Genomic DNA, 26039 nt, shown 5'->3' with positions numbered 1-26039 from the left:
TCCAATAGCGCACATTTGGGTGTGGTAGGAGGGGAGAGTCATGTCATGGTTATAGAGCCAAAATGTCTGAGGAAAGTTTCCATCACCTTGTTGAATCTAGGCCACAAAGAATTGAGGTATTTCTGAAGACTAAGTGGGTCTGACCCAGTAATAGTTACTGGTGAGTGGATAACACATAATAAGTTAAAATTTCACGGCGAGAGACAGACAGAACACATTCTTTAAAAAAAGAGAGTTCATTTATTAATATTGTTTGTACATGGCAAACACTGTGAGAGCAGCAGAGAACCAGAAGTTGTGTGTCAGTGTCTGTGTTCGGCCGTGAGAATGTTTTATGTTCAGCAGCAGGGAGGAAGAGCAGGCCCTGTTTCTCCTTTTCTTTGTAACGCCTTAGTCACATGAACAGCTCTTCACTGGCGGCCAGTAGACTTGAACATTGCTCCAACTTGAAATTTTCTCCTCAGCAAAGGCAAAGAAAAATAGAATAACAAAAAAAAAAAAAACATCCTTCCCAGTGCCCACGCTTGCCAAATAGCAAGCAATACAATTTGTTGATTACATTTGGATGGTTCATTTCATAAAGGTAAAGCAGCCTCTCCTTCCATTTTGAGGCCTACCACACCTTTTCAGTCTCAGAGGGACAGACAAGCAGTAACTCCACTGTCCCCATGGGTAAACAGTTTAAAAGTGCTATAGGTTTTGCCCCACCCCCAACCACCTGTCCATTCCCCTTTGATAAAAAAAATGAAAGGAAAAAAACAAGTATTCTTCAATGCCTTTTCAGAGATCTCTTCACCAGTGAGACCAAACAAATGTGGCAATAGGTATTTAACTTTACAATATTGTTTATACAGGAATTAAAACTAATTCTTTTTTCTGTTTTTACAGTATATACAGTCCCACCCGTCCTCTCTCAGTCCATAGATAAAGACACAACAAATCAATACTATATAGATCCAGTTGTCCTCTGAAATGATACTGTATTACTTCCTCAGTTTAAATCCATGTGCCTTCAGCAGTAACCTCCTGCTTCTCCGTGTCCACAGTTCTCTTTTCTTATTTGAACATGTACAGTAGTGCTTTAACTTGTAAACTTTAAAGCCACACAGGAGGTTTCGTTTATTCTTCATCCGTGCAGACCTGAAACAGATGCGAGGTCGGGGATATAATGTGAATTCCATGGAAATATTCAATTACAACTTAGAAATGTTTAACCTTCCCAGCATCTCACCTTAACAAATGGGTGGTCAAGCAGCATGCTAGCTGTCCAGCGTCGTTTGGGTTCACTCTCCAGACAGTGACCGAGGAAGTCCTTCCCTTCTGTGCTCAGCTTCTCGGGGATGGGAGGTTTGTGGCCCATGCCCACTTTGTACATGATCTGAAAGTTGTGCTCGTACTCATGCCAGGGCCTCTGCAGATAGAAACGTACGAATACGAGTTGCTTTTTTTACTTGTGGTTTTGAATTTTGTTAAGTGAGTTTCCTGAAGTGGTTTACAAAAAAAAAAAAAAAAAGGTTAAATCATGCTTAACAAGCAATATGTTTTGCAGTTTGGGGACAAACATGTCATTAGCAACAGTAACCATGCTCCCTTCACTCTGGAAGTGGTTTTTGCACAAGTGGTCACAGCTCAGACTGAAACAGCACCCTATAGCTAAACACTAGAGCTGCCAAAGGGGGTCATTTTGACCCCCTTACGCAGTTTAAAAATTGTGTAACTTTTCCTAAAATAGGATTATTCATCAAATACTGAATTTTAGACTTTAGACTTAAAAAAATAAGAAATTATGACCTTTACCTCAAACCATGGATGCCGTAGAAAATAATGTAAAACCACTACTGCGGCATGCAGGTTTACAGACTGTTTACAGACATGATGTGCTGCCATAACATGAGCTACAGCTACATGTGATTGATAAATAAATATGGAGAGGACTGTAGTTAGATAAAAGATGAATAATTGCTGCCAGGCTGAGGATGGGATTTTGAGCCAGAGCAGAGCAGGTCAAAGCGGAGGAGTGTGTGACTCAACATGTGGAGAACCGGGCGAGTTGCTGGCTTTTCTGAACAGCGGGGGAACCGTAGCTGAGTCCACAGTGTGGAGAACAAATCTGAGCAAATAAAGAGTAAAATCCACAGAGCAGGGGAAAGGTGGAGCAGTGTGGAGGCTGCATGAGGTTGCATGTTTGGTGGCAGATGTGGTGGATGTGGACAAGATGATAAACTCTGATTTTTGTTTTTTTTTACTTTTCATTTTTTCCACTGTAATAATGTATTTGTTTAGATGTGTTAGCTGTTGTGTTATATGTTATATGCTTTGTTTATTCGTTTATTCTAAGGTGTATTTTAACGTTGCAATCAATGATCTAAAACATTGATAAAACTAATAAAACCTCTAAAAATTGAAACGTAAAACACTCATTTTGTAAAATCGAAGCTAAAATTAGAAAAGTTAAAATTAGAAAACAACAGCAGTGGTGGTCACTGCCACCAGCATGGCTCAAAATGACCCCTGCGGGCAAGCTCAACATTAAATTTAATTTCCTTTCTATTGAAGTAGCTTACTAAAACTTGGAAAAATACCAGAGTGAAGCTTTGAATGTGCGAAAAGGAAAACCCTCTCTTTAGCTTGTTACCTTTCCAGTCACCATCTCAATAAGGACGCAGCCCAAACTCCAAATGTCTGCTGCCCGCCCGTGACCTTCTCCCTTCGCTCTGGTGATAACTTCAGGTGCCATGTATGCTGAAAGAATATCAACACATCTGATATTAATAGCAATAGTATGATATAATGCATAATAACAATGCAATAATGATTTTACAGAAATATTAATGCAGCACATGAAAATGTGAAAATTATGCAAAACTGTAAAAATCACACATTTCTACAGGAGACTGCGAAAAAACAAGAACTTTCTGTTATTTGATTGTTTATCTATAACTTTTTTACTTTGGTGTTGTATTGATGGTCATGGGGGAGGTCTTTATCAGAAGCAAAAGCTACAAAATGAATGAAAACAGTGCTCTTTCACATTTTTCAAAGCCGTCCAGTGAGCCAGACTGAAGTCTGTGGTGGGCCGATTATCATATTTTGACACTGCAGGTTTATTTAATGTGTTACCTGCTGTTCCCAGAGTGCTGTTCACCTCTCCTGGCATTGTGTGAGTGTTGTTTCTCAACTTTACTGAGCAGCCAAAGTCACCCAGCTTAATCAGACCTGATGATGTCAGAAAGATGTTGGCTCCTGATGGGGACGAAAACAAACAGGAGGATGAGGAAACGGTTGCTGATCAAATAAAGTAACAGTGAGATAGAATAAGTGCATGGCGCTGACCCTTAATATCCCGGTGGACAATGCCGTGTTCATGCAGGACGTTGATGGCTATAGTGATCTGTTTGCTGTAAAGCCTGATGACGTGCTCCTGCAGCCCCAGCCGGGATACCTCCTCCAGAGTGCCCTCGTCACAGTACTCCATGAAGATGTACATCTCCTCCTACAGGTGAGCACACAAGTATTAATACCACACCACTTCCACGTGCCACAGGTGGCTTCCTGAATTGATGCTTCTTACCCGGTGAAGCTCGACTCCGAAGTAGCGCACAAGATTCGGGTGTTTAATGCCTTCGAATATTTTCAGCTCGTCTGCAGTCTCCTTGATTGTTTTGTGATCGTTTGGTTGGAATCGGATCTTAGTGGAGGCAAAAAAAAAAAGAGAATGAGAAATGTCTGTTAACATCAACAGTCACTATGATCTGTTAATACTATTGAATTCCAACTAGATGAAGCGCATACCTCCTTCATAGCCATCAGCTCGCCGGTGTCAACATTGATACAGGTATACACCTTCCCATACTGGCCCTCACCTGTGATCAAGCACAAAGGCATCACATTTGTGTTTGCAAGAGTGTTAAACTGCATCATAATCAAAAACAGTCACACCAAAGTCGTACCTATCTTATTGCCCCTCTGCCACTTGAAGGTCACTTTCCTGAGCCCAACTTGCATGACGTTGTCGTACGACTTGGGTGTGTGGCACACCTGGCCGATGATGTTGCGTTGCTTCATCACGGCGTAGCGTTTCTCTTCGAATTTGCGAATGGAGAGACGGACGGCCTCCATGGGGCTTTGCCGCGCTGCTGTGTCTGAGAAAGGAGACAGGATTAATATTTAAACTCTGGAAACATTTCTGCTGTGATTTAGTTAATAGTAGTTCTGTGACTTGTAGCACCAGATTTTGGTACCTATCCCTAAATAATCTCACCCTTGGACTGGCTGATGAAGGTGCGGAGCTCCCAGCTTCTGCGTGAAGAACTGTTAGGGTCTCCCTTAGGATACGAAGGTTCTAAAGTAAGAAAGGAAAAGAAAAGAAGATTCAGACAAGGAAGGCTAATATGCAAAGCAGATCAAACACCATAGATCGCTGAAAGCTCCCACCTTCTCTGTCCTCTGTAGGGCTGGAGTGGCGGCTCAGAGACCTGAAATTCAACTCTGCTGCAACTGATGACAGCCGGTCATTCTCATGGAAACTGGATCCTCTGCAAAGACAAAGAAGAAACTGATGCAATGCTGTGATTCAATCAAAAACTACTTATTCAGATGGAGTGTTTCGGTCTGGCGCAAGTTAGTGCAATCTCATCTACCAAGAAGGAACTTTACTTTATAAGCTTTTTAACAGTACACTCTAGATACATTTTGCACTGAATGTTTTCTTTATCTTTAAATAAACGGAGGAAAATGTAACATTTTTTTCTAAAGGCATCTTAATTAAAGCTTTTTTCCCCAGACTTGTGTTCATAATGAAACTTAATACTGTAAATTACATGATTTAACAGATTACTACAAATTCAGAGGGAAAGAATCTGAATTCAGGAGATGTTGAAGATATAGATTAATTAGAGAGGGCCTTATGAAAGCCATTAACAGCTCAGCATTCATCAGTGGCATTCACACTTGAAGATAAGACCTTTAGTATGCATGCTCGGATTTCTGTACTAATGCACCAGGAATTCTAAAAGCAGTCAGTCACCAGCATCAAAGCAAGACAGATGTGGATAACACTAAAAAGCAGAATTCATAGCCAACTCCTTCAGTGAAGTAGTGTTCGTTTTCACACCATGCACAACAATCACAGCCTCTTCCCTTAATCAGTAGACCTGTGGAAGTCTTCTTTTTTTGGAGTTGTTGACATTTTTGCAGGACTACATTTTAGGAGGCTACATTTTAAATCTGTGTTTTTTTATAGCCATGCAAATCACTGTGTATCAAGCCTCGAGACTAGAATAATTGTAATCTTACAGGCATGCTATGAATTAATTACACATACATTTAAGGTAAAATGGAAATGCCTTGTTATTTCATTTGATCTAAAGTCAAATAGCTTAAAAACGTAAGCAATTAAACTAAATCAAACAGACTGATCATCTGCATCTGTGATGCCCTGATGTGGAGCCTGTGTGTGACTTTCATTGTACAACAGTCAATCGAATATTTCCCAAAATTTCCCAAATATTGTTGGTTTATATGCAATCAGAAGCTTAGAAGTGTTTCATTCTTTACGTTTTTTTAATTTACCGTTAAGGATATACACTGGCAGGACATCCCAGATTTGATAATTAGGTAAAATACTTTTTGGCTTTAAACTCTTCAGTACAGAACGAAATGTCCTGGATCTTGCAGTTAATAAATAACATGAAGCATTTCTTCCTCCATTTACAGAAGCCTTACAAAAACATTTCTGACAGCTTTTGGGTTTTTTCCCCCTTTTTTTGACCGAGCTGAACTCTGACAACAGTTTCTTCTTTGGGAGGGGGGCAAAGCTACCTGACGTCATTGGGGGTGCTGCCGGGTGCTTTGGTGTGGCTCTGTTCCCCCGGTCCCTGAGGGACAGGGCGAGGGCCGTTTGGGAACAGCTGGTTCCGGAGATCACAGGGGAGACTTCGAGAGCTGTGTGGTGAAAAAACAAACTGAGGAGCGCTGCCTTGGGAGGTAAGGTGGCTTGCATGGGATGTGTGAAGTTATATGTAGGTGTGTGACTGGGTGGCTGGTTCACGGACAGATATGCACACTCACTCTCACACACACAGAGCACACCACACACACACGCACAAACAAAGAAGCTCAAATGTTTCACAAGCTTAACTAGCCAGAAAAAACATTAGAAGGTAAAAAAGCAAAGCCATGCAGGACAGAGTTTAAACATTAAAAGAAAAAGTGTTGAAAAACTTAAAACTGCAGTCACCCACCTGAACCCTTCAGCGTTAGGGATGATCAGAGGGGGGTTTGGTGGATCACTATGGCAACGACCCACCAACTTTACAGGACGACTATTTCTGGGACCTGAAAAGAAAAACAACAAATGCTAAATTTATTCAATTGTCCAAACCCTCCCCCCAAAAAACAGATCATCACTGGGTTTAAATCATGGGAATGAGAAATTAGTTAGCAGTAACAAGATATCTAAGTCATGTTTTTATGACTCCAGTGCGAAAAAAGTTGGAACACTGTATTAAATTGCAATGATTTACTAATCTCATAAAGCCATATTTTATCCTCAATAAAACACAGAAAGAGGTTCACCAATCTGCAAAAGACTGTCTACAAATTACAGAGCAAAAATCTAAGTTAATGTATTGGAAGTAATTTAACTGATGATGTAATTTAATGTAAACTTTGAATATCTCATTATCTGCAGTTCATAATATCATCAAAGGATTCGAAGGACACAAAGAGCAAAGCTGAAAATCAACTGGATACCGGTAAACTTTGGGCCCTGAGGCCCAAAAACAGACATGATCCTGTCTGGCTGTGAACACAGTTTACTGTAGGAGTCACAAAAGCAGGTTAAAGCTCTAACATGCAAACATGAAGACGTGAACATCGACGTGTGATCTGGAGATGCTGTCGTCTTCTTTGGGCCAGAAATCTTTTTAAATGAATTGAAGCAACCGCATACTGGAGCTATTACAACAGCGTAGCTTTCTAAAAGAAGAATCTAGGTGCTGAACTGGCCTCCCTGCTGCCCGGACCTTTCTCCAGCATAAAGCATTTGGCACAGCATGAAACAAAAAATATGACAAATAAGACCCAGGAGCAGCTAGAATCCAGACAGGACAATATCAGACAAGAATGGGACAACACGTCTCTCCCAAAAGTACAGAAACCGGTCTCCTGAGTTCAGACATTTATGGAGCATTTGTACAGGAAGAGGGGATGTTATGCCTGTCCCCACTTTTTTGATTCATGTTGCTGTCATCAAAGTCAGTTAATCAATTTCATCAAATTAGCTTTTTTTCTACGCTTGATTGTAAATAAAATCTGGGTTTATGAGAGGTTTTCTTTACATTTTACACAACATCCCAACTTTAATTGATGGTCTATAATCATATACCACTGTGCTGAACTACTTTACTCCATCAAAGACATAGATGTAGCAACATTTTGCTTTATTCTGGTACTAGTTTGCCAACTTCATATCTAATTTTCCAATAACATAACACCTTTTCCATAAAAACATTATTTGGTGGTAGAATTATTTTTCCATAAACAGTTAACGTGCATTATGTAACAAGTAATGTCATAACAGGACTCCTCAGATTTTCATATTTTTACTCATTTACTTTAACCTCCTAGGACCTGGCGCCCACATATGTGGACATCACATTTTGGGTTATTTAGACCAAAATACTCAATTTTGCTCTACAAGGGCCTGATATCCACTTACGAGGACATTATGCAGCTACTGTTCTATCAAAATTTTAAATGAATATCCTCATATGTGGCTCTTATTTTTCCTAAAAACAAAAATTAGGTAAAAGAAAAAAAGAAATCTGGTAATTCTTTGTTTTTACATTCATCGGGTCCCAATATGCTCAAATATCAAAGAGAAATTAAAAATGCATGTAGTGGAAGAGTTCAGGACTTAGGAGGTTAAAGAAGTTAAAGTCAACTTCAAGACACACACACACTTTTTTAATATTCTATGTGAACTGAACTGTAATGTCATTGCTGCTGTGTCTGCTTTGTGTAGCAGTGCCCTCTCCATGGCATCCAGATTGTAAACTTGCAGCGTATAACCTGAAATCAATCCTGATATGGAAGATGCTATCGTGGAAAAGCTTCTTACCAAAGTACAGGCCAGTAACAGGGCTATGGGGTTTTCCAATCACATGTCCAATACATTCATTCATCAAGGCTTGTAAGTTCTGAAGAAACACAACATAAATTTTCAGTTAGTATAAAAATATTGTATTCCAAGCATGCCTATTGTTTATGTCGTAGGAAACTATACTTACCAGGAAGTCATCCTCTGGTAATTCTGATATAAAGGCAGGCTCAATAGCTTGAAGAAAGTCAAAACCCTGAGTCGCCCACCTGTGGAAGCAAAACATTGTTAATCCGTGCATGCAAAAACAAACCACAACAGAATGTTTAGTTAATGATTTATGGGGGGGTGGTTTGGTTTTTTTAAGCATTTAAGACAGGAAGCACTAATATGACAACTGACTCATACCCAGAGTTAACCGGGACTGTTTTTGTTTGAGTATTTGTCACACTATTATTAGACACTATCCAAAATGTCATGCTTCTGTCAAATTCTTCACTGCATTAAGAGTGCAAGGTTGCCATAGTAACGAGTCATGGCTCAAAGGAAAAGCTCTTGACAAAGAGCTCATCTTTAATGAACATTGTGAGTTTTCCACAGTGAATAAATATGGCAGCAGCAGAATAATAATCTTATAGCTTAATACTCAACCAGTAGGCCTGGCTTTAGCTACAAAAAGCATCCCTGAGTAGCATATTGCAAACCAGAAGACTACCAAGCAGAGCAGATACTCAGGAAGGAGCACAGTGAACAATAAGTGTTCAGCTGATAGGAACATCTTACCTGGGTTTGGTGCCCCTGCCACTCTCACATTTGGTCAGGACATAGGTCATCCATTTGCGGGCAAAAGCTATGTAACGGTCCCCGATCCTCTGTCTGAACTCTCCTGACATCAGACGCACCACCTCCTTGTGATACTGGAAGCAAAAAAAGAGACTGATAAGATGCTAAACAACTGAGTCATTCCTTCATTTCTTTGTATTTTGCTTCTAGGGAGCCAGACTACATTACAGTTACATTACAGTGGTTCTCCTGGCTTTTTGAAGGTCTTTCAAAGTTTTTCTTTGGGCCCTGGCTCATTTTTTCATCCATTTTCAGTCCAGTCTTTATGCCTGACCGTTTTCAGAGGAAATTTGTTTTGTTATATTTATAAAATAAGTCATAAAAAACTGAAAGATTATCAAAGTACAGTCAAGTTGATTGAGAATGGAACAAAGGCAGCCAACATCCAAAGAATGCCCTTCAAAAAGCCTGAAAAACTATTCCTATGCCTTACATTAGGGGTGGGCGATATAAACGATATACGATAGAAACGATATAAATTTGGCCAACGTTAGGGATTTTGACTATACCGCTCTATCGCGATAGCGCATGTTGATGATGTCATCAAGCTGCACCTGTTTTGGTCGAAAGCATTGCAGCGGCTACAACCATTATCATCTGCAAATTATGCCGGGCGACAGTCATAGCAAAGAGATGAAGCACTTTTGAAATATGGGGAAAGCCAAGAACTGTGCTTCCTCCACTTCCATAACATTGATTCAATAATGTTGAATTCTCTCGCAGCTGTTCTGTTCCCATGTTGTTGCAGTATATTAATAACTAACCTTGTATTGTGGATGAAAAATCTCCCGTGTATAGCATCCTGCTATGCGATTGCATTTGTCCCTGACTACCAGAATCCCTCACGTTAACTTTTATCGAGTGGAAGAAAAGTTGGCGTTCATCCTCCAGCTTCACTGTGCTAATGTTGTGCTAACATAGCTGTGTCGCTAGCAATCATGTAGCACAACATTATATACCAGGTAGTCCAACTTCAGTAACCCCTCAAACGCCACTGCTGTTTAGTTTTCTGTCTTCATTTATGTCAGAAGTGGTAGCAGAGCTGTACGCTTTAATTCGTTTCAAAAATCTCAGTCAGAACATGGTATGAAATGTTTAGGTGTAAACTAGCGAGCTAACTTCCTGTTAACTTCTAACTCCATTAAATTTAATAACTTCTGTTTTCATGGATGCCTGGATGTTAAACTTAATACCAGCCCTACCTTACATGCTGGATTTCCATGTATGTTTCAATAAATCACTGCTTCTGCTCAAAGCCTTTGCACAGTACTGTATGTAGCTGTACTTCTCAGTTTGAGTGCATTTATGTACTTAAAATAGCAAGCGTGCAGCAACAGGAATTGAGACACAGCATCTGCCCACACTTTTCCAGTCTTTTACCTCGAAGGCAAAGTTGTAGCCTTGTGTCATCGCCTCCCTGTAGTAATGATTCAGAGTGGCTGACTCGGACTCGTCGATCTCGGCCTTAAACTCTGTGGTAAACATGTTATCTACGCAGTCAATGGCATGCCTTATCTTAATGCATAGCTGCAGTGCCTCATTCTGTGAAAGGAGAGAGAAACACGAGAAAAGAAAGAGACATGTTTAAAACCTTTTTCATAAAAATTATTATTAATGCATGTATTTATTATCAAGTGCAGCCACGTGAGATTTTTATTTTGAAAGTAACAGATAAAGTTGCTGAAAGTTTAGTGGCTTCCATTTAGGAAGCACTTCTAAAATATGACCTGAAAATGATTCTGTTTCTTCTTTTTATCTAATGTTAATAGGGCAGAAATTCAGGGTAGCTGATAGCAGTTGCTATAAAAACTGATTTGAAAGTAGGACACCGACATGCACCTGTCTGCACAACAACACAGAATAAACCATGGGTTAGATGTCAAGCATGTGGTTATATAAGCACCTTGAGCTCTTCCAGAGCGCCTGCGATGAGGGGCTGACTCGATGTTTGCTCTCGGTTAGGAGTAAGCACATCCTCCATGGACTGCTGAAAAACCTTTCTCTGAACCACCAGGTGAGCTGACTGCATCACTATCAACAGCATGTTCTCTACCTGAAAGCATATCGAACCATTGTGAGACACATAAACGTCAGGTACAAACAGGCAGACGCACACACTTGCACACAGACTGAATTTAGAAATGCCACAAACCTTCATGGCCCTTAAAGTGTCAACAGTTTCCATCTGTGGGACCAGCTTGAGAAGCTGTCCATCCCACTGAGCCCAGTCAGAATCAGTGGTGGAATCCCCAGCTTTGTGTTTGCTCATGAGCAGGTAGGCCTCGTCCTCAGTGATTTCATCTGGCTCTTTAGAACAGTCTTTGCCAGCTGCAGCATTAAGAAGCTGCAGGATGACGGGTCGCTGATTCATCAAGCCACAGGGGACAAAAACCTGAAGCTCTTCCAAGCCCGGAATCTGAACCTGGGGGGGGGGGGGGTTTAAACAGTTACATAAATAACCCCAGGGCAGAAGGAAGATCAGAAACTGGCAAAATAAAATATAATAAAAGCAAAACAAAATAAACACCTTGACATAGTTTCTTTTCTTCAGTGCCTCGAGGAGACAAGTAACACCGTTAGTGATAGTGAAATCTGCAGCAACCTCCAAGTCCTGCAGAGAAGGGTGCACACAAACTACGTGTCAAAACACAATCCCGGTGCTTCGGCAAACAGAGAAAACAGGGTGACAGACAAACTGCAAAGCCAGTACTGTTGCATCTTCTTTTTTTCTTTTTAAGTCAAGGAAGTGAATAGTCTTTCCTATGTCAGTTTCTCACCTTACGAAGCATTTTGGCAAAGCCCAGGGCCTTAGATGCTCGCTCCCTGGCCTCGTGGAACAGCTCTTTAAGAGACCGACTAGTCTCAACAACGGACCGCCTGCAAAAATTAAAAGCTTCAGAGTTTAAAATCAAAATGCAGTGGGACAAAAACATCAATAAAAACTTGATGAAATCTTGAAATCATCCTCACCTGATCTCATCTGAGGCGGTGCTGTCATCCGCACTTTCCCAGAATTCATTATCACTCTTTTTCAGACCAGCATCAAGGAACTCTCCAGTGGATTTGAGCAGCATCCCAGCAATGTCACTGCAGAGAGCGGAACACTGCTCAGTTTTATATAAATGATTAATAAACTTCTGCAAGCAGGCGCCGTGACTAAAACAAGAATGCGGTCACTCGGTTTTAAAAATGGCACATTTCTGACCGACTGCGGGTTCACTCACCAAAAAAGCTTCCCAGACTGGGCCTCTCCTCCACGGATGTAAGGAGTGATGACCTTGGTGAAGTGCCACTCCTCTTCCAACAGGTTCTTCAAGCTATGAGAGGCCTGAGGCAGCTGCTGCAACATCTGGATCCAGCTGTGCATGTAGTCAAAGTAAACCTGCACAAAAAGCAGTACACGGTGAATAATCACCAACTACAGTTTGAAAATAGAGGCGGGAGAATGGCTGGGAAACTTACCACCAACATCTTGTGAAGATCTTCTTCAAATTCATCAATATTGGCGTTTATTTGCAAGCCCTGAGCGTCAGTCACCACACCATGCAGCATGAACTGATAATACTGCTTCATCAGAAGACCTCCTTTAAGGACCTCTTTACACTCGCGCACCAACTGCAGAGCACAAGCAAACGCATGTAAGAACACTTGTGTACAACAAATGTTAAGGCTAATTGTTCACCAAAAGTTTAAACTGCATGTTTGCAGGCATCACAGGACTGTTGAGAAGTTATAAACTAAAACTGAGGAGAAAAAAGCAAGGACTTGGACAGCTGCTTGCCTGTTTGATACTGAGCAGCGAGGGCTCTCCAGCGGGCCTCTGTTCAAGTCGCAGTTTAAGGCATTCATGAATGACGTTGAGGAGGACTCTACACAGTACGAGGAACGCTGGCCGGAAGGATGGAAGATCCATGTCCAGCAGATCTGCCCAGGACACCTGGTCCGCTCCGAGCTCAGGGTCAGCAGGACCGCTGAACTGACCGTGTCGTGACAGCTCAGGCAGGTAATCGCTGTACAGCATTGGGTCTGGAAAGTCTGCAAACTACAAGTGGAAGAGGAGTGTGAACTTAATTAAGAAAGTCTCGGAGGAAGGGGACTTCTTGTAAGCTTCTACCTGTAAGAACTTCTCGAAATGAGGTTTCCTCAAGTGACTAATTAAATTATATTAACATACAAACAATATAACAAGTTGCTACACTGCTTCTGTGGACAAAAATGCTATTCAGCTGTTTAGAACTAATTTACTGTATCATTGCTTTAACTGGGGAAAAAAACACACACACTGAATTCTACTTTTGTCTGCTCTGTTATTCACAATGGGTTGCAACAGCAGGCAGCTCTGCATGTTTGATTTTTTTCTCACTGATGGAAACCCTAAAAGGAATTGTTTCTCCGGTGGGGTCAAATCAGGGATCTTTTGCTAGTGCAAAGCTCTATACTACGTACCCATTTGTCTTGATGCATGCTTAATCATCCTCGCAAGGAAATCCCAGAAAGTTGATTCTGTTTATCAGAGGTGTGGACTCGAGTCACATGACTTGGACTCGAGTCAGACTCGAGTCATTAATTTTATGACTTTAGACTTGACTTGAAAAAATGTTCTAAGACTTGTGACTTGACTTGGACTTTTACACCAATGACTTGGGACTTGAATTGGACTTGAACCGGTTTACTTGAAAAGACTTGATATTTTACCCCAAATATAAAATTTAACATGCATATTATATAGAGATTGAAAATGTGAGGTCATTCACGGGTAGAACCGCAAAGGATTCTGGGAACTCGTGGCAAGCGGTACTAGCGCACGCAGGCTTTCAATTAAAATCAGTTAAACAGCGATAAAAAGAAACACAAAAATGTCAAGAAGCTGTTGTATTATTAACTGCAATAGCCGGTCGCATGACAGCCACGGGAAGCCGACGGGTAAAGAGATCGGTTGTTATCGGATTACGTCGTTGAAGAGAAATTGTTCGAGCCATGTTTCCGAAGTAACAAAGACGCGACGGATGGCCTGGATTGCAGCCATTCAAAGACCAAATATAACGTCCCAGAACACTCCAGCTCACAGGTTAGTCTGCTCCAAGCATTTACACGAAGGTCAGTGTTTTTTAGTAGTTAATACGTCATTTTCATAACATAATTAGTGATATAGGTTACAAGCAAGTCTGGCGCTGAACAGAAATTGTCGCGCTATGCTCCTTTGTTTATTGTGCATAAATAGTGAATTGTCCTGACACAATATTGCGTTTCGCTTCTGTTATTATGGTACACTGACAAAAACATATACTTTTATTCACAGGATAAAACAGGTTTTTTGTATCACTAATTGCCCAGTGCGATTACAGACTGCGGTAAAGTGAGCCGTCATTTGTGAGCCGCGGTCAAGCCAGCCGCCTCCTATCCGCGCGGTGATTACAGCATACAATATTATTGTCACTGCTACATTTCTGTAACGCTACCAGAAATTATTTCCACTACTAATTAATTACCGTTGAGCTCAAAGGTCCTATTAATAAACGGTTAAGGAATGTGTATTTATGACGACAATTTGTGAGACTGGTAAACTTATGATACGTACGATGGTCTTTCGTTCTACACGGTGCATTTCAAGGTCCTGCACCCATCCGGCGGTAAACTGTACCTGGGCTTGTTGCAGTGACCTGAAGTTACTAAACTTCATGAGTGTATGCACTCACTCCAAGAACCGTATGATTATAAATATGCATATAAATATGCTAAGATGAGATAGCTGACTTCATCTAACTAGCAAATGTTGTCCAGGCTACGTTGGTGATACAGTTTTTTTTAATGTGTATGATATTTTTGTCATGCGATTTTAAAGCCGGTCCTACAACCGCATCCAAGAATAACATGCAGCTTATCTCAGAACTGTCGGTGAAAATTATTCTTGGAGCTAGGTTTAATTGAGCTGCATTTTAAAGAGGTGCAATTTCACAATTTGTGTATATTTTCTAAGTTCACTATTTTGTCATGTGTTGAGAAAAACACAGATTTTAAAATTACATGGTCTAATATTTACATTTAGCATAACTGCAACATTATTTTTTCGTTTTTGTTTTTTTTTAAAGACTCGAAAGGACTTGAAATTCAAAGTTTCAGACTTGTGACTTGACTCGGACTTTTACACCAGTGACTTGAGACTCGACTCTGACTTGCCTGACATTACTTGAGACTTGACTTGAGACTTGAGGATAAAGACTTGAGACTTACTTGAGACTTGCAAAACAATGACTTGGTCCCACCTCTGCTGTTTATCTGAATGTTACATTTTTAGTGGGAGAAACTTCACTGTTTCTCAGCTGAATGACAAAATATTTCACCCACTGAACAGAATCAACTTTCTGGGTATAGATCCGCTTAGAAAAACCACACATACTTAATAACAAATACATTTTTGCATGAATTATGAGGCCACTCAGTTGTCACGTTGCAATTCAGCTCTAGAGTGCAATGAATTAAACTTTGATTCCTTGAAATTAATTCTTGTAAATAATTGATTAAAAACAAAATTTTCATTTCCTAGTGTTTCCTTTTTTTCTACAAAGAATGTTGTTACTGAAAAATGCATTTGATTATCTTGTTTCACTGTTTACAATAAATTACGATTGAACAGATGTTTGGGAAACAGTCTGTTACAATCCACAGCATGCAAACAATGCGTAATATATACCATTATATTAATTGGCAGAACCTCAAAGTATTTTACTTTAAATAAATTAAACAAAGGAAATAATTAGCCTTTCATCAGCATCTGAAAAAAAGTTGGCAAGCAGATGTGCAGCTAACCACATCTCACAGACTACATTCCTTAAGGGCAGCGCAAACATAACCCCCCTACTTAAAACTCTATACATATGCTAACGACGTGCCAGGTAATGCAGATAAGACAAGTCAGCCCAATTGTTTATGACTTGGCGTGAGTAGGGGGTTTTACCTGGGCCGACTTGTGAACCCCTTTTGAGTATTTGGTGCTTACAAGCCATTACTGTTCTCAATGACAACTTAAACTACCAATCCAATTTTAGAAATCAATGTATCAGTATCTATCAGTAGAATAATACTGATAAATCTTTTATATCTTTTTAATCTTTTCTTCTTTTATATTAAAGATTCAAATGACCAAAACAGTCACAGCAGCTTAATTAACCAATTATATTTAACATACAATGACGATCACACTTCAAATAATTCTGTTGCAGAGCTTGTGGTAAAATTAATTTGGCTTTAATTTGTTTAATCATTTCTATAACTTGGTTCTATTTTTATTTTGTTTATAAATATTTTGTAAACAAGAAAAAGCTCGATCTGTAAAAAAACAAAAAAAACAAAACAAAACATCATATGGCTGTTAATTGATTTATAGAAAAGTAACTAAGTCATTAACCAGCAGGGCCTGGATATATGACACACCCAGATGTAGCTTTACTAATGTGACTCCTTTTTATTACCAGATTTCTTAGAATAACAGCCTCACCTCTAGTGCAAGAGTGTGGCGGAGCAGTGCTGCTCTGGACCTCTGAAGAGAGCGATCCATCAGTTTGTGCAGTCTGAGGATCAGTTTACGTAGTCCCATCTGTTTTAGAGCTTTATCCACAAATGGTCTGTAGATGGATGTTGGGCAGAACACCCCTCCTCCCACGGATGCTTCTGCATTTCCTGAAGTAGCATTTGGAAGAAATTCATCTTCGGACAACAAACGGGCAAATTTAGGAGTCAGGGTGGGAGACAACTCTCCCTCTGTGACAGGACTCGCTTCTCCATTGTCCTCGCCATATCTGTCCTCGACGTCACTTTCTGTGGTAAAAGTGGTTATCGAGTCGTTCTCGTCGTCGTCGTCATTCTCTTCATCTTCGTTTCCGCGAGAACAGCGAGGTGAAGGGATCTCAAAGACGGGCCACCCGATACGGGATAAGTCGTGGATGCCCAACACTGTGGCCATAACGCGCAGCTTCTGGTTTAGGTCCTGGGTGATATTGAGCCACAGACAGAGCGCCTGCACCCTGCCTTGAAAGTCTCGTGCTGCATACTTTTCGTAGTCCCTTTGTAAGGCCTGCAAAGAGGGGTACAAAGCTTCCACAGACTCCAGCAGTTCCATAACTCGCTTGACCTGCTCAAATGCCAGCCGCTGACGTTGAAGATGCTCCCTGCAATCAGCGCCAGAGCCAAGAGGCTCTGCTGCATTCATTGTTGATGAGGGGCAGGCCCTAAAGCCCCAGGGATCTACTCCACAGTGGTTGCTCTCTGCTACAGTAAGCTCCCTCTTCTCTTCACAAACTAGATCAGGGACTCTCTGATAGTCCCCCTGAATTGCTTGAGACTCTGAACACTGAGCCCCTATCAGGCTGTCATAGTTGACTTTAAAGTGCAGAACCTCGTTAATGATGTCAGGGATAGCTTGGCGGGCAGTGAAAAGGAAAAGGTCTTGGTCACCGGTGGAACGCCGTGCGTGCCATGCCTGCAGCTCCAGCCAAATAACCTCATTATTGTGACCCAAGTAAGGCATGTTCTCCAGGCCTCTCTGCTCCTTCTCTTTCCTCTTGGAGGACATAGATGTGAGCTTGAGCAGCAGCCGCAGAGTTTCAAAGAATTTGAGGCGATCAGCAGGACAATCTGTCCTTGAGGTCTGCCGGTGGGTGCGGGACATATGGGGCATAGACACAGGAAGACTGCGACTGCAGCCCAAACTCAAGTAATGTTTTCTGGTTTCCATGAGGGGCTTTGAGAGGGGATCCAGCATAAATGAGCCTTCAAATGTCTTCTTGTGGTCTCTCTCTGTGGAGCGCTGTGCAGACCTCAGCTTCTTGCCCTGTTTGTAGCTGTGCTCCTTAGATGTCTCCACTGCCTTGGGACTGTCCTTCAGGGCAGATGAGCTGGCGTCAGCTGGGAAAAGAAACAGACTTCCAGTCAGAACACTGTGTGTAAAACCTGCATGTAATGTGGGGTTTCTAAGTACACATTTATCTGTAAAATCGATTTACTAACTTACATTTGTTTGGAGACCCCCCAGCGCTCCTCCCCTGACTGTTCCTCAGGTGTTTGCTAGACATGTGTTTCACCTGACGGGCGTTATATGGAGGTGATGTCCCATACAGAGCTTCCTCTTCCTCACTGGGAGAGTCACAGGATTCAGCCACTTCTTGGCTCCGTAGGGATGCATCTTCCACTGGCTTGGCCTGCCTGTCAGGCATGAATGACAACAGAAAAGACAACCCATTGGTCTGAGCAAGATCTGCATATTTAAATTAGACTGGCCTATATGCATAAGAACTGTTACCTGGAACAGAAACTAGATTTGGAGACACAACGACTTGGCATTACGAAACCATTTCATTCATATCACAAGCACGACCTAAGAAATGTGTGCACAAGGTCAAATAGTGCTCGTCTGTTTGCACCAATAACAGACTGTGCAGCAAATCCTGAATGCCACAGGAGACAGGCTGCTAAACTGCAGCTAGACTGAACGTCTGCTGCTACCCACAGCAGTGTGACGACTTGTCTGCCCTGGAGGGGGGAATCTCTCTGGCTGCAATAGTCTGTGCATGACCACAGGCATCCAGGTGCAGGATATCAAACTGTTTGTGTGTGTCTTGGTAAACATATAGCTTGACCAAAAAGGGAGTTATAGTAACCCATCATTAAATCTGTCTAAGTCATACTGCACAGTTGCATGCAAATATGGTTCTTATGCAAAACAGCATAGCACCCCCAGGAGATTCCAGTAAATCTTGAGGAAACAATAAATATTGGATACCACAGGCGCTTACCAGAATTCTGAAAGGCTGTAGCAGCTAATTCTGCAGAAAGGAAAGATTACAAACACTCGAAACACTTCCTTGTGGGAAAAAAGGGGAGGGGTAGTAATGTGGAAGAGCACCACGCCTTTCCAGATTACAATGTCAAAGCTCTGTGCCCTAAGGCCTTTCTGAGAGGTTTTTTTTAATAGGATTAGAGAGAAAGGTTACAAGGGCTGACCCAGCCAAAATAAAACAATGGGGAAGAAGGGGAGGCAAATGAAAACGGGTGACATCTATTATATTTATGCAAGTCACCATGTGTGCCTCTGCTGATCATCTGACTCAAAGGCATTCCCCTACACGTGCCTGTTAGCCTGTGTGCTGGCAGCTTCAAACCGGGGGATGGGTGTGTCGCTGTCACCTGGGGAGTGTGAGTGGACGGGGCTGCAGTTCTTTCACCCATCTGCCCCCCCCCCGCCCCCCGGCAGAATGCCTATGTGACTCTCCACACATACACATGCAGAGAGAGAGAGTGTGTGGGAGCAGCTGTGGAGCTACATGCAGGCAGACACAGGTCAGAACACCTGCTGAAAATGCTGCATGTGCAAGATTAGCTGCAATCACGAATACCTGTTCTCACAAAACAACCGTCATTCTCAGGGTCACTGCAAAGTGAACAGCAAGTTTCTGTTCATGGAAAATGTCTCGAATTATTTAAGCACTTAGAAGCTCCCATCTTGTGAAACAGCCTATAAACTCAGATGTTAACTTGTTGGACCTACCGACTTGAATGCTTTAGATATGTTCTCGTAACTTCACTGGAAATAAGCCCTTTTGTTTTAAAATATTTGACATTTTTTGTCAATACCTCTAACAACCAACAAATTTCCCACGTGTGGGACTAATAAAGGTTATCTTATCTTATCTTATCTTATCTTAATCTCCGTGACAGCACAACCAGTTTACCCAGAACAGTCACAGAACAAATCGCAGATCAACCCTTAAATGAAAGCACACTGACTTCATTATGAATGTACTCTATGAGTGTACTGTGAGGGAACTTGTTCTGCAAGAGACGGACAAAACGCCGTGCAGTACTTTCCAGTGTGCATGCACAGTAGGCAACTGTGTTCCTTACAATAAAGGCATTAATCACAACAACAGACAAATGAGTTTGGTTTTTGTTATGCGATAATTGAGACAGGTATCAGGAAGCTGCAAGAAGAAAGCAGATTTACAAAAACTGCTGAACGCTGAAATACACACCGTACTCCTGCATTAGTACGAGAACGCATTTAAAAACCTGTTATGCTTCAAAAACTCCTACGGCATGTGCGTGCGTGCGTGTGTCACAAGTGATCACATTGTGTGCGCATTTATAAACATTCGAAAGCCTGGATGTGTGTGTGTGTCCATGTGAGAAAAAGGACAGAAATAGTACATACATGTGAGCGAGGGAATGAGACCAAGTTTTAAAAACGTACTCCTCTACGCAGAACATTGTGATTCAATCATTCAGGAATGAGAGCGGAACCAATGACGCCACTGGGGCCGGTTGTTTGTTAGGTTGCCATGACACGCTTCGAGCACAGGCTGTGCCGTTGCAGGAAGGGATACGCAAATTTGTCTTGTGAATTTCTTAACCTACTTACAGGCTGCACAAAGTTACCAGCATGTGTGTCCTGCAGTTAACCATAGCAGCACTGTGGTCTTCAAGCTGTCCCTGCCTGGCTGCTGATAGTGAATAATCACTGCAGATGGTGTCTGGCTGCTCTCAATGGCTCATCTGATGGCTCATTGGGGCTCCCATAAAGGCCAGTGGAATGCTAAAGCCCCAGGCAGAACACTAAGTGAATAATAAACGGCACAAAAATCGAGAGTCTTTTCTGTATAGCGACTGAAGCAGAGATACCAAGGGCTGCCAGAGTCGCGGGGGGGCTGACCTTTGACACAAACCATCGACACTATTGTACCAGCAAGGGGCTCTCTATTGTATAACGCTGACACGTGGCCCGTGAGGCCCACGGCTGAATACCACACAGCTGGTTAGTGAGCACACTTGCTCACAATGCCCAAACTAAAGGGGACTTTTGTTTTTGTTTTTTTTCCACAGAAAGGAAAAGGAGGAGAAGGTGGTCGGGTTTTTGTAAGAGCACACTTTGCTTTAATTAGGTCATGCTGCCATAACTGATGCCTAACTGGTAGGCTAAATACAGTTTTGAATTACCCCCCCCCCCCACTGTAAAAAGCATGCATCTGCGGGGTACTAATTTCAAACCATCGTTCACTGCTGAGCGCGTAAGATTAAAAAGCAATTGGTGGGCTCCGTGGAAATGCAGCACACGTGTGTGCAACATTAAGCATTCCTGACGTGCTGTTAACGCCTGATAAACTGGCAGAGCTGAAGCAGCAATCAGTTTTTGCATCGTAAGCTGACAGAATTCAGAAACAATGAACAAGATGTACTTCACCACACCCTTTGCTGGAACAGCGTGACCTCCCAACTTCTCCTGCATGCACTAACTATGCAAAGCACACTGTTAATTCACAGCTAAGAAGTTTGATTTTGTCACTAAACGCACTCTGATTCATAGCTCCAGAAAAAAAAGTGAACTTATTTCTAAAACACTGCTTTGATTAATATCTGGACTTGTACTTTGCTCACCACAGGGAACAGTCTTGGTCTAAGAAAAGACTGCACCAGCGGCAGCTAAAGCAGACGCTGTTTGCACACTGTCGGCTGGAGCGCGAGTTAAATGCTAAATGGTGTAATGACATGTTTTTCACCTTATGACGCATGCATTATAAATGCGGTGAAAGCAGCAGTCTACTCCACCTTTGAAACGTAATCTGAAACTGCAGAGAGAAATAAGCAACACCTCTTTTAGTTTCAAACTTGCACCCTGTTCTGCAGCTGTGCACATTATAAAGCATGTATTCAAAATAGACAAACATGGTATTCAGCGGTGCTTAATCATTTTTATTACACGGTCGCTCTCCTGCATTAGCAACATCAGTTGCCACAGTTCAGCAGTTACAAAAGTGCTATTGTTTAAAAGGAAATGACAGATGAGAGTGGCAGCCTGTGAGAGTGTTAGTTTCTTTCTCTAAAGCAGGTGTGGGCAAAGACAGGATGCAGATAGGAAATGCTAGAGGATGATCCATCTGTATTCTACAGCCTGTGCTCCTGGCAAAAGCGAAGCATTAATGAGTTCTGCCCAATGTGCGCCTACGGGGCTCCAGGCAGCTATCTACTGCACATAGCACACCACATCCTGAAATCTCTGGAATGCTTGTGAGCCACAGTGTCTTCAGACTGACTTTGAGAACGAGACATTATTGACAAAGGACCTCTGTACTTGCAAAGATAGGGATAGCCTTCAACTGCAGAGCGAGCACATAACTGATGTTTCTTAAAATAGCTGTTGGTGCGAAACAATCTTATATAAGCTCAAAGAGGTAGATAGCCGAGAAGACTAAAAGCAAACTTATTTGTTGTTGTCTTTTCAGTCTGCAGTTTAAATGTATATGCAGAGCCATGCATCATGGAGCACGCTAGACGCTGAACTAATGTCGCTTCTGTGCAAACCTTGCAGCCTGGAACATGTAAACTCTGCTGTTTACAAGTTTTGCTGGCAGTTCATAGTAGTCCCATTACTATAGAAACAGCAGGAAAGCAACCCCTGCAGGAGAGACAGATTTAGACTCACTTAAAACATTTGTTAACTAGTAAAACACCGCTAAGCGTTTGCGTGAGCTCCCATAGAGCAACGGTTACCTTTTCATCTGCTGGTGCACAAACTAAACGTGGTCTAATAAGCATGTAAGTAACATCAACATAACCAACATACTCTCAGCAATAATGTGGCCACTGGCTCATCAATTTTCTTCATGCAGTCATGTCGGACAGCAATATACTAACTCAGGGCCAATGTTGCACAATCACGAGAGCTGTTTGTGTATCCACTTCGACTGAGTGACCACAAAGGTAATAACAAGTGGCTGCTACGCAATCATTACCGAAATAGCCACCAAAAAGGAAAAGACTGGCTATTTACTCAAAAAATGTGATTATGGCAGATGACAAGAGCTGATCCAACATGAAAAATGCTTCTCGCTCTGCCCCCCTCCCAAAAAACTGCATGAGAGAAGGAGGAGGAGGAGGAGGAGGAGGAGGAGGAGAGGGGAAGACACAACAGCAGATTCCTGAGGGTCTGTCGCCAGCGGTCAGGGGCAAACACTGCGGCATTTCGATTACCAGATGCGCCCATATCGAAATCTCCTGAGACTCTGGTTAAAACGCGGTCTTCTGCGCGATTGCACAAAATATATCGCGCACTAACTTTGCACTTGAGTGCATACAGTACGCCCAAACATCCGCAGCGCGGCACGTTTGCGACATGTTATCAACCACACTCTTATTCCTGCAGTAATAGTGAGCCAACATGAAATGCACCAAGTCTGAAAGCGCAGATTCAACGTCCAGCACCGGCGCCGAATGTACCCACGGAGTTAACAATAACAGTGAAGCAACATGCTAGCTACTGTAGCGAAGTTTTTGCTTTTCTGTTACTGGAAGGGAAATGCACAGCTCGGCGAGACAAAATAATAAAAAAATATATATTCAAGTCCCCATTTAGAGCCCTGCAGTGCAAAACTAACGCAGTTTCAGCCTCCTCAGTTTCTGTCAACAAACTTGCGCCTGAACAATAAACTGACTAGCGGCGGCTAATGTGGATGTTAGCTAGCTGGGACTGTTGCACTGTTATAGCGGTTGGTAATTGTTAATAACGCTACCTCAGTATTTGGTGAGCATTTTTGGCTCTCTCACGGCCAACCGAGCACTGCTTGGGAATAAATTATATGCAGCAAGCTCCCCCGGAAAGTGTTTCTCCAAAAAGTTTACAACTAGTGTTCTGCAAATGCATTAACTGCACGGGTATCACTATTTGACAGGAAGTCGATTTCTGCTGGATGCGCAAGCGCTCCGACTGCAGTGTCATGGCTAGCTCACTATTCGGCAACTGCGAAATCCTGGCGATAAAGTGTCTGTTCAACGAAATCGCTTACCTGCTGGGCTTGTTCCGATCCGGCGGCTCCATAACAAAGCGGTGGCTCCTTATTTCAAGCTGTGCATGGGCTATACCATGTCTTAGCTATATCAAACACACTTTGCACCGCTAAATCTCTGCAAAGGAGGTGGATTTTGTCTCTTTACAGCACTTTTTATCCGCCGGTACAGTCGACTCTCGCTTGTGCGTATGCTGTCGCCATCTTTCCACCGTTCATTGAAGGAGGAGTGCCACAGCCTTGCAGCGCTACGGCAACTCGGAGGGATCATCTTCGGCCATCAGTGCAGGGTCGGAGTGCTCGTTTTTATCCTCAGAGAGCAATCGCAGTTGTCGCACTTACAACAGTCATCACATTGTCACCACTTGACTGATATGATGAATTACACTCGAAACCACTTGTTATACAGAGCTGTGAAAAAAAGTGTTCATTGCGTGAAAAGACTGTGGTTGCGTTTGGTTATTTTTAATTAAAAGTTCACGAGTGGGTGTGTTTGCGACAGGATAGAGAAAAAAATAAATAAATGAATTATTATTAATAAATTTCATCTTCATTGTCATGGATCCTGTGTAAAATATGGTGAACATTCATATGTAATTTGTGGACTAATGCGAGAATTTACCTAAATAAAGACAATATAAAAATACATGGCTTCCTTTCTTTATCCTTTGTAGAATGTATAAAATGTAATGTACTAATGTATGAATCACAACACTGAGAATGACTGGATCAGTACCATAGGTTCTTTCTCTTTAAGCAGGAAAGTGAACTGCTGACATTACTGCTGAGATAAACAGCCCTCCCATTTTCCAGAGAAGACTGCAGTGATTACTTCTCTGTGTGTGTGTGTGTGTGTGTGTGTGTGTGTGTGTGTGTGTGTGTGTGTGTGTGTGTGTGTGTGTGTGTGTGTGTGTTCATGTGGAGACGCTTCACTTTTGCTCTGTAAAAACTTTTAATTTTTTAACATTGATATTTTTAAAAGTAGGAATAAGAATAAGCCCAAGTCAAATCAAGTGCCTTTTGAATTAAGGAATGGCACAGGGAAACACGTTTTAAGGCAAGATAACAATCAGATTAGTCCTCATTAAAGAAGAAAATGGGCACAGTTTCATGAATGAAGTGTTAGTCTCCTTCTTCAGTGATTATTAACTTAATCTGTAACCAGATAAGGGGACTAGGCCATCTTCGTGGCTACCAAGGTCTCCATAATCATGTTGTGTAATGAAAACAAAAGTTGTTTTCCTTTGATTAATCACCTTCTTATCTGTGTTTTCTTGAGATAAGAAGATGAATCTCTTGCCTCATCAAGAGAACATGCATGGCTATAGATAATGTAATTAAGAAAAATCATTCCAACCAATCTCAAACCCAAACTCCGTCTGCATCAGTACTTGTCCATCTGTGAGAGTACAAGAGCATATGATAAAGTTATAAGGCTTATCCCGGATTGTTACCACAGCTTTATTAGCTGGAAGTTTAGTAGGAAATCACTTCAGTGTGAACTGCTGACACACAAAAACGTCTGCTGTCAGAATACATTAAAACACGAGTTAGAAACCTGGAGTTGTCAAAATTAGAATCCACTGAGCACATCGTTATGTTCTTATTCACATTGATAGAAAACTTCCTTGCTGACCAACTTAAATAAAATGTAGTGTTTATTTTTGCATAGGATTATTATGTAGATCTTAATCTATAGTCTTTGTATAAAAGTTTTCTTTATATGTAAAAAAAAATAAATGAAAGTAAAGTCAGCTCAGTTCTACTTTTTTCTCTGGTCTTTGTACTGGAGTGTTTAATATATCTAACTTTTTTATATTACTTAAAGTGATATCCTGCTTTTTTTTGCAACTTATTACTTTTGACTTGCATGAGAACATGAGATCATCTGTTCCTTGTGAAATTAGGAACTGGCCTTACTCATGGTGTCACGGATTTGCTGATGCAGGAAAATAAATCATCTGACCTGAGCAACTGAACTGTAAACACAATATTTATGAGGACAGTTTCCTTAAGCTTTTATCCACAATGGGTTTTTTTTCTTTACCTTTAAAATAAGACAGAATATCCTGGAATTAAATTAAATTTAAATAATTACCGGCAACTGCAGAATTTTAGCAGAAAATGTGATCCAGGACAATCCCATCATATTCTCCCAGTTAGCAATTATACTGTAAAGGAGTAGGTTGAACAAGAGACTGTGTGTACCTGAAATGATTAGGATTACACATATCAATCGTCTTGGTTTTTTTGAAGAAATAAAGGTA

The 26039-nt window shown here is 41.6% G+C and overlaps 1 protein-coding gene across 2 annotated transcripts; it reads right to left on the bottom strand.

Moving 5' to 3' along the window:
- Window positions 1-217: 217 nt before the first annotated feature.
- Window positions 218-24039, bottom strand: map3k4 (mitogen-activated protein kinase kinase kinase 4). Of its 2 annotated transcripts, XM_085297119.1 has the most exons (27): window positions 23773-24039; window positions 17952-18142; window positions 16440-17845; window positions 12726-12986; window positions 12407-12559; window positions 12169-12326; window positions 11915-12031; window positions 11722-11821; window positions 11472-11555; window positions 11097-11366; window positions 10848-10997; window positions 10325-10486; window positions 8885-9018; window positions 8292-8370; window positions 8123-8201; window positions 6243-6336; window positions 5821-5943; window positions 4435-4535; window positions 4262-4342; window positions 3951-4142; window positions 3793-3863; window positions 3572-3688; window positions 3334-3493; window positions 3121-3243; window positions 2636-2742; window positions 1232-1411; window positions 218-1140 (listed from the first exon to the last, which is right to left on the bottom strand). In XM_085297119.1, the coding sequence occupies exons 1-27, from the start codon at window positions 23802-23804 to the stop codon at window positions 1120-1122; spliced, it is 4746 nt and encodes a 1581-aa protein (XP_085153245.1). In that variant the 5' UTR covers window positions 23805-24039; the 3' UTR covers window positions 218-1119. The 2 variants fall into 2 exon arrangements, with proteins under 2 accessions (XP_085153245.1, XP_085153246.1); XM_085297120.1 differs by lacking the exon at window positions 5821-5943.
- Between the last annotated feature and the right edge of the window lie 2000 nt (window positions 24040-26039).

Source organism: Mchenga conophoros, linkage group LG13 (assembly GCF_057382185.1).
Source record: "Mchenga conophoros isolate Kocher_MC1m ecotype Shallow Benthic linkage group LG13, M_conophoros_male_GT1.1, whole genome shotgun sequence".
Taxonomy (NCBI): Eukaryota; Metazoa; Chordata; class Actinopteri; order Cichliformes; family Cichlidae; genus Mchenga; species Mchenga conophoros.
Note: the sequence above shows the minus strand (reverse complement) of the source record. Positions and strands in the feature narration are given on the sequence as shown.

Bases quoted from the DNA above. Each gene is read 5' to 3' on its own strand.
- map3k4 (XM_085297119.1), bottom strand. From the start codon at position 23,804: ATGGAGCCGCCGGATCGGAACAAGCCCAGCAG. The intron at 17,846-17,951 runs GTAAGTTAGTAA...TTCTTTTCCCAG, and splicing joins TGGGGGGTCTCCAAACAAAT to CTGACGCCAGCTCATCTGCC. The intron at 4,536-5,820 runs GTAGCTTTGCCC...TTGTCTTTGCAG, and splicing joins AGCACCCCCAATGACGTCAG to AGGATCCAGTTTCCATGAGA.